The sequence below is a fragment of the Hyposmocoma kahamanoa genome, unplaced genomic scaffold (genome assembly GCF_003589595.1).
Source record: "Hyposmocoma kahamanoa isolate Upper Pololo Valley unplaced genomic scaffold, ASM358959v1 65, whole genome shotgun sequence".
Lineage (NCBI taxonomy): Eukaryota > Metazoa > Arthropoda > Insecta > Lepidoptera > Cosmopterigidae > Hyposmocoma > Hyposmocoma kahamanoa.
In genome coordinates, this window is record NW_020653853.1 from 17,791,912 (window position 1) to 17,807,145 (window position 15,234).

The 15,234-nt window shown below is 33.7% G+C and overlaps 3 protein-coding genes across 5 annotated transcripts in view; 1 reads left to right on the top strand and 2 right to left on the bottom strand.

Annotated features, from left to right (window-relative positions):
- Positions 1-9,352, bottom strand: part of LOC113231572 (polypeptide N-acetylgalactosaminyltransferase 5) — a 71,211-nt gene extending 61,859 nt beyond the window's left edge. Inside the window, exons 1-3 of one of the 3 annotated variants that reach the window (XM_026465913.1) lie at positions 9,285-9,352; positions 8,790-9,002; positions 7,849-8,065 (exon numbers count right to left, since the gene is read on the bottom strand). In XM_026465913.1, coding sequence (XP_026321698.1) covers positions 7,849-8,065; positions 8,790-8,942 — 370 coding nt within the window. In that variant the 5' untranslated portion in view covers positions 8,943-9,002; positions 9,285-9,352. The other 2 variants (XM_026465914.1, XM_026465912.1) reach the window with 2 other exon arrangements.
- Positions 8,776-12,346, top strand: LOC113231573 (solute carrier family 41 member 1-like). Its single transcript, XM_026465916.1, has 2 exons — positions 8,776-8,913; positions 10,575-12,346. The coding sequence occupies exon 2, from the start codon at positions 10,597-10,599 to the stop codon at positions 11,884-11,886; it is 1,290 nt and encodes a 429-aa protein (XP_026321701.1). The 5' UTR covers positions 8,776-8,913; positions 10,575-10,596; the 3' UTR covers positions 11,887-12,346.
- A 1,016-nt stretch (positions 12,347-13,362) lies between these two features.
- On the bottom strand, positions 13,363-15,138 carry LOC113231423 (60S ribosomal protein L37a). Its single transcript, XM_026465738.1, has 3 exons — positions 15,114-15,138; positions 14,799-14,927; positions 13,363-13,660 (listed from the first exon to the last, which is right to left on the bottom strand). Exons 1-3 carry the CDS (start codon positions 15,114-15,116, stop codon positions 13,520-13,522), a joined length of 273 nt encoding a protein of 90 aa, XP_026321523.1. The 5' UTR covers positions 15,117-15,138; the 3' UTR covers positions 13,363-13,519.
- Positions 15,139-15,234: the final 96 nt, after the last annotated feature.

Genomic DNA, 15,234 nt, shown 5'->3' on the forward strand with positions numbered 1-15,234 from the left:
CCTGTGACCATAGGACTTGTAAAGAGCCCGAAACGATAGTTTCTTGGAAAAAACAGATAACAAGTAAACGATTTTAGATCTGAATTCCTTCATTTCCAATGTGTAGTAATCGCGAAAACCTAAGAACTAAATTTAATTTATCAAATAGAGAACAATGGCGAAATTATTGTTAAAATAATTTTTTAGCGTTTTCAACTATCATAATTACAAGTTTACAAATAACTTCATTAGAATTCACCACCATCATTAATCAATTATGTTTTCGTAAAATTATTCCACTACTTTATTATAATTATTAAACAAAGATCGAACATTTAGGCAAAAATTACTCCGATCCGGTTGGATTCGAACCAAAGTCTCCTAGCAAACCGTACCAGATGCTATGCCAACTAAGCATTAATTAGATTTTGCAAGTTGTAAAGGCCTGTCTACGTCAGGAAATAAAATTATATTCAAATGAAACTCATATGACTAATTAGTATGTAGCCGAAATGATATTTACTACTGTCAGTTTCTTAGTTTTTTAACGGTGAGTGACCTCTAACCGTCAAAAGAGATTTTCAATATCTACGTATAGATTGGTCTACATTAAGTTACTTCACGTAACATGAAATGTACTTATTCGACTGTTTTGCAATAAGAGATCAACTACTTTATTACAAAAAATAAAGTAAATAATCTCCTCCAAAAATACACCACGCTAAAAAAACTGTAAAATTACAAAAAAAGTTCACGATATCAGGGATAGATGGCATGTCTCACAAAAAAAATGTGCCTGCATTACCAAAGCATAGTAGTACGTATTAACTCAGTTTTCTTTTGTTATATCTTAACTTCATGCCGTTTAACCATAGTATACAAAAATATTTTAACCTGAACTTTCTTTATGTCACAAACCCACAGCACCTTCAACTTCTATTAATTCTGTTTAAAGCTAGTATTTAATATTAATAATAATTTAAGCGGGTAGTTGTTGGACCCGTCCAACCAACTACCCGCGACCTTCTTCAGATCGTCGGTCCATCTCGCAGGGAGACGTCCTACATTACGTTTGCCGAGACGTGGGCTCCACTGCTGCGGACTCGAGAACCCGTCTACTCCATCGCTCATCGGTTCTGCGACAAATGTGGCGAGCTCACTGCCACTTCAGCTTGCTACATTTCTAGACGATGTCCACAACTTTAGTCTTATATATATAGGATAACTTCGTTCCGGACTGTGTCCCTTAACAAGATACCCAGCATAGACCTTTCCATAGCTCGCTGAGCGACGTGTAGTCTGTGAGCCAGTTTGACCGTCATATTCCACGTCTCGGTTCCGTAAGTTATGTCAGTAAGTCAGTCCGCTTTAACAATACATCGAATATATTTTATTTAATTATATAAAATATAACATCCAACACTTTAAACTGGAAAATCTTTAATTCTAGACAGCTCAGAATAGTAAACCAAAACCAAATTTGGTCTGGAATTTAAACTCTATATTTTCACGTATATTTCATAAAAAGACGTATACAAATTATGACAACAAAAATTAATATGGGAGTTCGCCATTGTACTTTGAGCAAGTGCAAAAATCACTATAAATGCATGGTAATATTACTAGCTAGCAAAGCTTAGCACGGAATGATGGGATAATGCTTATAACCCATCTCATTTTTAGTCTGCGTGATGTAGGTGATTGTGATATCACACTGTAATATTACTTTTTTATGACACCATGTGACGGGACGAACAAGTCGTGCACCTGGTGGTAAGCGACACGCCTGTCCATAGCAGTTGTATTGCCCGTCAGATCGCAAAGATCTTGGGGGCACTGCCACTGCGCCCGTCACCTTGAGACATAGTCTCATAATGCCTGTAATTCCGTTTACACTCGCATATCCACATGGTATCCATCTTCCACAATCCCATATTCACTACTAGTGCAAATTATAGAAATTAGTCTAGACAGAAACAAATTGTGAATCATTTATTTGGAAGTAAGTAGTAATTGCACATTTGCATTATAACAGAGGTATTGCTACGTAACTTGAAAATTTAAGTCACCATTCTCCCACTGGGCTACCACCGTTCTGTGTCAACAAAGCGACACTTATTTAAATACCACACATTTGTTATTCCAACGCAATACGCCCTTTCACATTGAGAACTGTTTCGCGGTCACGGAAACCAAACGTGGCGCTGCTAAGAATTTTTTACCAATACGTAAATATCAAATCACGTATTGTACCTACCGCATCGCGAGCATAGCAGAGAATTGTTACATTTCGTTCCTCTGTAAGTACTTATCATTACCTGCCGGATTTGACATTTTTGTCGCAAGTACATACGTACGTAATCTTATTTAGCTTTCAAAAGCGCAAGTGTTGCACTATTTTTTAAAGGGTTATTTGAAAAACACTAACAACATCGCAGATTATATCACACCCCGGACACTCCATACAACCCTGGAAAGTTGGTTACCTACTACTACTACATAAAGCAAGGCGCCATTTGCACACGCGCAAATGTGTGCGCGAAGTGGCAGGGTTACCCATCACTATCTCGTACTTACCACTATGACGTTACGTGGTCAGAGCGGGTACATACCGAATTAATTCTATTAATAGAATCGTAATAATTACACATGTACTTTAGGTATTTAATATATTGCCGATAGAATATATTAAATTTTCATTAATTCGCTAACTAGAATAATATTGAAGATTTATTTAAAAATATATTAAAAGCACTTAAATGTTATATTTTGGACAGATACTTTTATATAAGGTAACTAAGGAATTTGAAATTGCGTGTCCAGGTTTAGCTAGTTAGCTCACGAAGTTATGGCATCTCATTATATTGATTTAATAAATCTGTATTATGTATTACTCTGCACTAAATAAATGAAAAAATCAATAACTGAATGGGTCTTAGACAAGTCTTTTTAGTTGCTTCGTTTCATCTTTCGGAAAATTTTAATAATTAATCCGATTTTAGTTCCTTGCAAAACTAAAAATATTTAAATAGATCGCTCTAAACGACAACCCAGTGCGGTAAAAAAGAAAGCACTAGCCTAAACACAAAGTAGGAGCGAGGGTGAGTGCACGGGGAGGACGTCGTCACGTTTTAACTTCTTATAGTCTGTCTTTTTTTAAAACGGACTAAAATGTCAGTTAATTGCGCAAAAGTGCAAGCAGCTGGTGATTGCAGTCGATAAATATTCTATCGACTATCGACTGCATATTGGTCACGCCTGTGAAATAAATAGCCGAAAAATAGTCCTCGGCCTATTATTCGTTTAATTACTGAGCATATATTCATTTAGAAAGTCAATTCTTGTAAGTTTATACATACGTACACCGTATTTAGAACGATGTCCATAAAATACAAAGAGGAGACGTATTTTAAATAAAATCAAATCTGCTTATTCTTGTTAAAATGTATATGAATAAAAATTTATTTCGGCACTAATAGGCCAACTGTCAAAATAAGAATAAAGACAGCAATAACGCAATTAGTAGTCATTATAACGTCATAACATTCACAATTCAGACATTTTTGGTAAAATGTTATCTTCTTTCACAATCTATCGATAAAACGGTCAACAACAACACATGACTATTTAAAATTTTACGAAAACTGGAAACTTTGCAAATGTCATTTTACTCCGTCTTCAAAAAGGGCAGAGTACACTTTACTACCAAATGCAATCTAAGAAGTGTCAGATAGTACAAGAAAAACTTAAAATTTCATTTTTGGTAAATTTATTATGGAAATGAAACTATTTTTCCGGATTTAAATCGCGTATATTTGTTTTTTCAAACAAACCGACCAATTCAACAGTCAACCGTGACCATGGGACCTGTAAAGGGCCCGAAACGTCGCCGTCGGTTTGTTGGAAAAAACAAATATACGCGATTGAAATCCGGAAAAATAGTTCCATTTCCTATGTGTAACAATCGCGAAACCCTAAGAAATTTATTATGGTTTGAAAAAATTCATGGAACAAAAGTTATTGTTTATGGTGTTAGTACTGTGTCCTGCAAGCATTTTACAAATAACCCTCTGTATATTTGTGCTGAAGTCAAAAGATCCATATCAAACTTGCGTCGAGTGCATCCCATGCATACATACGCAATGTCAATAACGATATACAACAAACCGCCTGAGCATAAAAAACAAAAAGTCAGAAATTAATTAATAACTTAAAAAAACACTCTTATTAATAAAAGCTACTATACACTACAACAATATATAATCTGGACGATAAATTTATGTCACGTCGAACTTATAATTATTAGGCTCTAGTTGAATAAACTTTATTTATTATTTTTTGCTATTGTCTGGTACATTTATTATTACGTGACGTTCGTGATAACATCATAATAAAAACAACCACGTAGTACATGATCTCTTCATACAACTCGTATTAAGATGTCATTTCAATGAGATAGTGTACGGTGTATGTTTGTCATTTTCTCAGAAATGGACTTAACGAGAAGTATAAAACAGTACTACTCGTTAAAATTATATATTTTTTTCTATACCATTAACTACAAAAAAAATTCGCAAATCGTGTAAATTTAAAAAAAGGTGATTTTTTTGTACCAGGGTTATTGCGACTATCAGCATCCGTGGTAATCAGCATAAATTGAAATTACCGCATCTGCATCAGCATTCGCATTCATCGATGTTGATATGTATTGCGGATGTTCGAGTCGTGTCATAACCTAAAGGGTACGCTTCAATAATTTACAAACCTTCCAGAAACACGACTGTAAGCCGATAAAGCAGCTCAGCTTGTTTTTTTTTTCTAAATGTAACTTTGATAAAATTCTAGAACGATTGAGCTAGGCAGATCGATTGTTCATTTTATATTAAAATTTATATTATGCAATTTGCTTTTGCAAATGTCCACAGGCATTGCAAATAATCTGTTTTGAATAGTAGATTTTGAGATAGTCAATTTGTTATTTGATCGTAATTTGGGTGGTCGGAGTTATACAACAGAAATGCAGTAGCCACAAACAGTGTAGGATAAAGTCACGTCGAGTAATTTAAACGATATGCTCTATTAACTAAGAGTAGTTTAATTTACGAGCCATTTGGAAACAATGAACAGAACAATCAAGTGCTTAGTTAAGTTTATCACGCGAGTTCATTTTTAGTACGTCTGTAGCCCGTATGATTTTTTTTTAATTACGTTTTGGACTTAGCATCTTGTCACTTTAGCTGATATTCGTCAAAGTAAATGAATAAAATCCGTTTTGTCGGAGGTCGTTTTCGTAACTTTATGATTTTGAATGCCATCGAGATTGAATCATGCGATCGGTGGAGAACATCATATAGCTATACAAAGACAAACCACACGGTTATGAAATAACGTTGCCATTGTGTAAGTATTGTTAATTATTCTAATAAATACTGACGATAGAAGGATAGATTGTGAATGTCTTAAAACTGAATCTAAAATAACAATAATCGACCAAAGCGTACAGTAGACCTAAGGATGAAACATCAGAAGTATGTAGGAAACGTAATCCAAGCCTAACACGTATATATTAAAATGTCTTTACAATTTAAAAATAAAACTCCGAAGTATGTGTCACAATTTCACGTACAAAATTAAGTACAAAACTCTATGTCGCATTCCGGATTTACAATCGTACTGTTCAGTAATCCTTCAGTTCTGTTTCAAAATGGTTTACATACAATAAGGGCTGGGCAGTAATACGCATTTAAAACGCAAATACGTATTTAGTATTTCAATTGCTACGTAAAAATGTACTTTGCGATTGGTCATTTTGAAATATCTCACAGTATTTTTTTTTTTTTTTCAACAGACATCATGAAAGCATTATGTATTTTAAATACATAAAAGGAAGTATTTTGTAATTATCATTTTATCAAGTCCATAATATATTTTACTAATTTATTATTTATATATTTTGCCCAGCCCTGAATACATTATATAAGCACGGCAGACCTGGGCTTTAGCAGCAGCTAAGCTTCTTGTGCAAAGGATCGTTTAGAGAAGTATTGCCTCATTACCTATTTCCACCGCCGTACCATAATGAGAGCACCACTGTGTTCCGATTTTTGACAGATAAGGTGCTAATCAAATTCCAGGCACATGGGATTTGTCAACAAATGTCTCAGGGTGACGGGCCCAGTGGCAATACGCTCATATATTTGCGATTTAAAGCTCTGAGTGGCACTGCAACTGCTATGGAAAGGCGTATCGTTTACCACCATGTGCACAACTCGTTCGTCCCGTCAATTGATATAAAAAAATTATAAATCGCTCAAATTATTTTTTTAATAATCTAAAATGAAAATTTAAATATCTCAGACATGCTTCATGCTTGATACAATTAACGTCAATTAAGAGTGACCAGTTGTAGAACACAACAATTGTACAAATTATAAATACATTAATTGGGAATAGTTGAAGCAGTTTCTTAATTTGACGACCGGTTGTCAATTAAGTACTAGTATTTTTATTACAGGATTCCACACAATTATGATTATAATACGAATTAAAATAATGTATAAATTTATAATTCTTATTAGTTGCTTCATTTAAAATTATCTTTGTATCTATGGTGACTGTTAACAAGCTGCAGACTCAATAACTTGCATTACATTTACTTTGTTTTTTTTTTTTCAATTTGTACACCAGGATAAAATGTAAGTGTTAGTTTATAACAATTTCCAAAATTATTACCCACAGCATTATTTAAAAAAACAAAGGAAATCCTTCATTAAGATGCAAATCAATGGTAAAAATCTCCAATTAGCAGTACTTTGTTTATCCTGGACAAACAGTGAACAATATGGAGATTATTTTTATATTATGATAATAGTACGCAACACTCATAATAATTATAATATGCCAAAAAACCATAACAATATACACAATTACCAGAGTAACGAAATTTACTACAGGGCACTCAATAGAGCCGTCAGACCAAGACCTTATATGTATAACAGTTTGTTTCCTAAACCGTCCTACTGAGAGTATAAATTGATGCCAACCTCTGGGCTATATATGTGTCAAATTATCCACCAATATTTGGACAAACTAATCAATAACTTCCTATATTCATTTATTTATAACTGACTATTTTTTTTTGCTACAAAAGTATATGAATAAATCTTATTATTACATATTATTAAGTATGTGTATACATTCTAATAATTAATGCATTAAAAATTGTTTGAAAGCACATATTTTTATTTGAAACACTTTCATTAGAAGATTTTTTAGTTATACCCCCTTTTCAGCTCTTAAATTACATTAATTACATTAGCGTATTCTGAGATATATTACTGTTCTGTGTTGTCATTGTAATTATTAAGGTGCAATAAAGCATATTTCATTCATTCAATAGTTTGATTATTAACCAAATAAAAACATAAGTTAATTTAAACAATGAGTGTCAAAAAATATTATCAACCAAAATTATAAATTTCTTTCCGGACATGAAACTATTTTTCTTAAAACAACAGGCTGTTTACAGGTCCCATGGTCACAGCTAACTTCACCTGTTGTGAAATATATTTCCTATATTTTCGTATATATTACCTATTATAAATTATTAATTTGTAGATAGTTATGAGGTATCACCACTTAATTTATGGCTACTATTTACTTTTTTATGTTTAATAATACAAATGGTAGATATTTAGTATATATAATACAAATGGTAGAATTATCTTAATAGCCAACATCATAAGTCAATGACAAAGTCTGTCCTAATTTAGTAAAGAATGTTCTTTATTAGATATATATTAATATCTTAAATGTTCTGTAATTTACTTGAGACTTAATAGATATTGTGGATATTAGCTAAATACTTACCCTTTTCTCCAGGTAAGTCTTTTGATTTGGGTGTGACTGGGGGTGCAGGTTTCCATGACTTAAGCTTAGATTTAGGATAAGGGCTGAAAATAAGTCCATTATCCCCTATTACATCCTGTTCCAACTCATTTTCCTCTAAATTTGTATCTTCATCATTTATCTCTCTTTTTATTGCTGCAGCAATTGCGGCTTTCTTGCCCCGCACTTCTTCATGTGCCTTAAAATATTAAAAAAACATGAATGTTGATAAGGCATACAATAATTCACATAATACTTTGGCAATGCCTATTATAATCATCCTTAAGGTACAGGCCTTTGTGTCACTTATAAGAATAAATTGAAAAAAAATCATGCCATAAAAGGGCAGTCAAATTTAATTGCACAAACGCAAAGACTCTTTATCAATAACTCTTGTTATAGAGTAATAACATACAAACTTACACACAGTCATGTGAAAATAACTAACAAAGCTATATGTATAATAAAGGAGAACAATTTTAACATATTTTGTTGCATTTACAAAATACAACACTTACTCTATTGTACTTCTGGAAGAAAATTATTATGTAGGACTATCAAATAAAAACTGATAAGTAAAAATATTGATAATTAAAAAAATTGATAACTAAGCTGTTGTAATTCATTAATACAACTCAGATAAAGGTAACTATTTGATTTGTGCAAATACATGCCATCTCAAGATAAAAAACATTGTTATCTCTCATATCTCAACACTTTCTGCAAAATGTTATCACTGTTACACACGTAAGCTAGTACTATTCAAATTAGGAACTTGTTGGACTTCCTTTCATGGCTCTTCTGGATTCATCTCAAGTACGAATATATTCTAATAATTAACGTAATTTAAAGAGTTGTAACAACATCATATTTTAATTAATTCTTTTTATTTACTAGATTTGACAACCGGGGTGTGTACGTACCCGTAATTCGTAGTCGTTAGACTTACGACTGCAGTCCCACCCGCCAAGGCAGTCGGAATACGTGGCCAAGAGTATCACGTCAATTAGAAGCCACACCAGAGACGTGAGCAGAATTATCCTGCACGTGTGTATCCTTATTTTGCTTCTGAACATCGTATATAACTACACAGTACTCCACTGCCACATGTCACGACCACGATCACCGCTGTCTTCCTGAAATACCACCGCACAATTTTTGAACACATTCAAAAACAACTTACACCGCGGAGGCACAACGTAAACTTTGACACGCCTAATCAAATTAATTGGCAGTCTCGGCCGAGCGAATTAACAAAGTTAATTGGATTAATATGAAATCTTAAATTAACCGAACTATGAACTAGGTTTCCGGACCTAAAATGTGAATAAAGCAGAAATACTTCGCGAAGTTCAGGCTATGTAAACTGTACACGATGCCCTTTTACACATTTTGTATTGCTTTTGTAGTAAACTTACACGTTGCTATTTATAAATTAACAAATCTTTTAGTATTTCAGTGAGGAATCTGTGAATTTTCCTCACAAGAAATACCCTAGAAAGCGGTCGACAATCGCCAAACGTAATACGTCAAACTTTCTTTTTTCGCATATCGTGCGTGTCGCTCGCGTTCGGATACAAGAACAAAACATAATCTAAATAATGATAACTGTTGGCTGATGGGTAATTTTCCGGAAAATTTCAAGTAGTGGTAATATTTCTGGAAAAGATTAGAAATGGTGGAAAAAATGTAATTCGAAGGTTCATATTATGTTCTTCATTTAGAAATTGCATATTATTTGAAGTTTTGTTTAGCGTGAATTGTGAAATAAAATTGTAAAGCAAGATAATTATAGAAAAATGAGATTTAAAATAATTGGTCAACAGCGAAAAAAACATAGGCTCCATTATTTTCGTGCAGTAATTTCAACTTTTGAAAGTGGCAACGTCAAATGTGGAAAAACAGGAGAGAAGGATTCGTTCTGGGCATTTTGGAGGGAAAAGTGTCGTTTTTATTTTGACTTTCAATTATTTTGTGAAATCTAGTTTAAAGTGGAATAGGATAGTGCTATTGTACCTTAATCGAAGATTAAAACGCGAAATTATACGAATCTCGAACTAAAATACCCGTATTGGCCTGTTCTAAGGAATCCCGAGTCAATCCAAACACGCCGCCTCAAATTGCCTATCCTCTTTGTGGCGGCCATATTTACAGAAACAATTAAACTTCATGTTTAGGCTGATGGGTTTGCCAAAGCCTTAATAAATTTAGAAAAAAAATTTAAAACAGGAGAAATATCTGGAAAAATATATTTTTTTAAATGCTACTAAAATACACTGCTGCAAATTCATGACTCATTCAGTAGATACTAAAATAATCGTCATTTCTTAAATTCTGTTCACTACACCAAACAAAACCTGAATAATTTTCGTTAAACATTCTTTGCAATATTTTTTTTATTTATTTTGCATGTAATTTCCGATAACATTAAATATGGAGCAACTCTAATTTTGACAATTTTATCGTAATCAGCTGTCTGTCATTTTGCAACTGCGAGTGTCGGGAGATATTTTTATCTAATAGATATTTGTTTATCGAGTACATTTAAAGCAATGAATCTGAACGGTTCAATTCAGTCATGACCTGACTCGCAATATTAGTTGAAATACCCCGGTACTGCTAATTTACATTTTCTTCTTAGATTTTTCGTTGTATACGTGTCTTAATAATAATTACTAACCGATAACTCATTTTATAATGCTAAACAGAGCGAAGAATACAAGTTCTAAAATGGGTCGGACTTCAGAGTGTGATATCGATTTGAACTTGGGTGCGTACAAGTTAATAACAAACGAGTCAAAACCGCCGGACATTCGCTTCAACAAGGAGAACAAATGGGTCGCGGGTGTGCAGATGTTCGTCTCGTTCCTGCTCGCAGGCTTCGGCATGGTAGCTGCTAGCCTGCTGTTGGACGTCGTGCAGCACTGGCAAGTTTTCATCCAAATATCGGAGGTGTACATTCTAGTGCCAGCTCTTCTGGGGTTGAAGGGTAACCTCGAAATGACTCTAGCTTCTAGGCTATCAACCCATGCTCATCTGGGTCACTTGGACACCAACATGGCATCGCTTGCAATGGGCAACCTATGCCTCATACAATGCCAGGCTGTTGTGGTAGCGTTCCTGGCAGCCTTGGCTGCAGTGGCCATGGGCTGGATACCAGAGGGGGATTTCAACATTCATCACGCGTTGCTCCTGGGTGCATCCAGTGTACTCACAGCATCTGTAGCCAGTTTTGTCCTTGGTCTAATAATGATCGCAGTAATTGTAGTATCTAAGAAGTTAAATATAAATCCAGACAATGTTGCCACACCAATAGCGGCTAGCCTGGGCGATATAACAACCTTGGCACTATTGTCTTGGATAGCAGACCTGTTGTATAAATCAATTGGCAGCAGTCTCATACTGCCAAGTATTATTATAATTGTTGGCGCGGTAACCGTTCCTGTATGTGGGTATTTAGCGTGGAAAAATAATTTCACAAGACAAGCTCTAGATGAGGGATGGGTACCAGTTGTCTCTGCCATGGTTATTAGTAGTGCTGGTGGTTTAATTTTGGACTACACAGTTTCAAATTACAAGGGTATTGCAGTGTTCCAATTGGTTATCAATGGAATTGGAGGTAACATGGCAGCAGTGCATGCATCTAGACTATCAACTGCATTACACACAGGTGAAAAGAAACATTCAATATTAGGTAGCACTACAAGACTGCTACTCATGATGGTGATACCTGGCCAGTTGATATTCATTTACACTATTGGTTACTTGAAGGCTGGACACACCTCGGTGACACCTATATTTATTCTTATTTATATGTCTGCTGCCTTGTTACAAGTATTCTTATTGTTAACTATTAGTCATTATATGGTCCTGTTTATGTGGAAGCTAGGTATGGATCCAGATAACTCCGCCATACCATACTTGACTGCCTTGGGTGACCTTTTGGGTACTGCATTGCTAGGTGCAGCATTTCATATTTTGTATGCGATAGGAGATAAAGACAGTGATTTAGGTGACTGAAAATATATCCAATACACTTAATACTCTAGTGAGAATAAATGTTGGGCACATAGCATTTGGTACTTAGTCATGTGCCATTTATTTACTTGTGAATATAGATGTACATAATGTTGTACTTAAAACATGTACTTCCTTGGCTAAATTGAAGCTATTGATTTGTATCATATAATATATATATAAGTAATTTATTGTAAATCACAAAAGTACTGATTTGTATTTGTAATCTCTATGGTAGATTTATATTATATCATACTTTTAAAGTACATACATGGACTATGTCATATCATTCAAAGTAGTTACTAAGCATGTACAGTTAACTGTTAGTAATTGACTATAATAAGCTTTTAGTACATAAAAATAAAATTGCAAATGTGCTATTAATTAAATTCAAACGAATTAAAGCCTCCTTTTGTTAGAGTATTATCATTAATTACATACAATTTAAGAGGGAGCAGAGGAAAAATTAATCTACTAATCTTAGATTTGATTATAGGAATGAAACTATTTTTCCGGATTTAAATCGCGTATATTTGTTTTTTCAAACAAACCGACGTTTCGGGCCCTGTACGCGATTTAAATCCGGAAAAATAGTTTCATTCCTATGTATAACAATCGCGAAAACCTAAGAATTCGATTTGATTTTCGAGGGGTATATCCACTTTAAAGTTAAAAATAAAATATTGTATGAGTAACTACACAATATTAATCAGAAACATAAAACAATAAAGTTTCCTCGATAGATAAAAATCACGAAATGACCATTTTCACATTTTTTCAATTTATCCTCGAAATGCTACAGGTTATTAGGACAAAAATTAGATAATTAATTATATTTATGCACGATCGACAACTGTCACTATGGATTTTTTTTAATCCCTTTAGTTTTAGTTATTCCGCTAAAACGAATTTGGTACTTTTAATGCGCAAAATTCAACATCTCCTGTCGCATGTTACGCGAACTTCAGGCATATATTTGTTTCACAAATTTGGGCAGAGTCAACGTCAAAACTTTTTTGGCATAAGAGCTCTTAATTAAGTACTTGTTGCTGTCTTTAAATGTTTGTGTTGGTGCTATCAAAACTTAATTTTAAAAATATATTTTTGTACTAGAATCTGTTACATCGTCTACAATAAATATTGACAATATTTTGACCGTTTCATTTCCTGTTCAAATTAAAAATTTAATACATAAGTGTATATCACTGAATGTGTACCTTAAATATATATTTACTATGAGTACAAGATAAAGTGTGTAAAATTCACTAGCGTAAAGTATACATTCTATAATAATCTATAATATACTTTTAAAAATAGCTACAGCATGAGACCAAAATTTTACTTTGGAAGTTTACAATGTAAAGTCACATTAGTATGTGGTGATTAGATTCTGATTGAATACCCGAATAGATTCCAGGTTCATTAATAAAGTATACCCATAAATAAATATGGCATAGTTACTGTGGTGAAATTAATTAAAACTCAGTGATTTAACACATTGCAAGTGAACACCTCCATTTTATTTTCCTTTTGAACCTCAGTTGAGTAAAACAAATCAGTAAATTGATTGGTGATAAGAAAAACAAAAATAATTTTGTTACTTTTGTGTTTATTGGATTAACCTAGAGTCAGATGTTTACTTGACTTCGCGCAATCTCCTCACAGCTGACCGGCAGGAAGAGGCAGCTGTGGTGGAGAACACCCATGCGCCACCAGCGACTGTCCTCTTGCAACGCTTGCATGACCAGATACCGACACACGAACGCTTCATTGCATCCTGTAATTTACAAACATTACAATGTATACACTGTTTAAAAAAATATATTTTAATAGAGTTGCTCAAAACGTGATATTTTTTGTACTACAAATCGTGCTGTAAGTTGGATTTGTCGCACTAGTGCTTTTTACTTTTCAATTTTTTTTTTAAATTTGCTGTTGTTTCAAGTCTTAAACATAGAACTAAAGAGGTTGTATATTTATTAAATACTTATGTGCTTTGCGACTTAAATCATTCATCATTAAAACTTATATTTACTTACAAACATCTTATTTATTTAAATTGCATAGGTGGTTTATAAAACAACAGGTTACATTTAAAAATATCAAAATATTTTCCATATAGATGGCTGACTGAGTATTAACAATGACCAGAGGTGAGTATTATGCGAGAGAGCTGCGCGCCGCACCACTAAAGTAGTAATTTTAATGTGGCTGAATACTCGAAACAGTTGCCATTATACTCAGAATCTTTATCAGACAAATAAATGAGTTTTTTTTAAATACTGTTTTATTTTACTTTCAACTACATTAGTTTTTACACAAATGTGTTATAAAACTTTGTTTGATAAACATGCAGATTTGTCATTTTCTTGACCCTCGCCTCAGGGGGTCTATTCTCGATCTCCGTCCGAAACAATTACTGTCAAATAAGTAATATTCGACAAAATTAAAAGACAAGTATCAAGAATGAAGCTTCATTTGCATCACGCGTCTTTTCATTCGGTCAAGTATTACCTATTTGACAGTAATTGTTTCAGACGGAGATCGAGAGTAGACCCCCTGGCTCGGACCAAGAAGCCTCAAGACTCGTGAATAATGACTAACTTTCCGCACTTGTATTAAAAATAACTATTCCTTTTACATGGTAAGTACAAATTGATAATCGCCTTCTCCCAGTGCCTACCAAGCTTTTGAAATCAAATAAATTTATGATCTGTAACATTGACGTGGTTATGTATGAAAAATGTAAGATCATCTGTTGAGGCATGAATTGAACTGTCTACAGATGTGGATAAAATTGTTCATATATTTCAGAAATCACAAATGTAAAAGAATTTCGAATAAAATAATATGTTCTCAAAAACCTTTCAAAAATTGGCGCCGAGGTTGGTGTAGATGTTTTGACAAAAACTAACCTTGCCACAGAAGGAGCAGGTGTATTTGGCGTGCTGGGTAACCTCCATTTTCTTCACCATCTTACGGAGGGAGGCACCGTAACGTGTGCCATATTTGCCAGTGATTCCAACCTTTTTAGTGCGCTTGGCCTGAAAACATCACAATATTTGGAACTTTTTCATACCGACAAGCCATCGTCGTAAATATTCTATGGATAAAGAAACAGCACAAATATGCTACGAGTGTGGTAGGACACTTCACAAGCACATGTTTGACATCTTTTCACCAAGATTAGCACTGATGATTGTTATAATATTTTAAAATTTAATTCTCACCATTTTATGATAACCTGTCTACAACAACTGTTGACAGAAGAAGAAACTGACAGTGTGACCGTGCTTAAACTAATCGCAAAATGCGCAAGTTAAATGAAAAAAGAAACAAAATCATACGGAA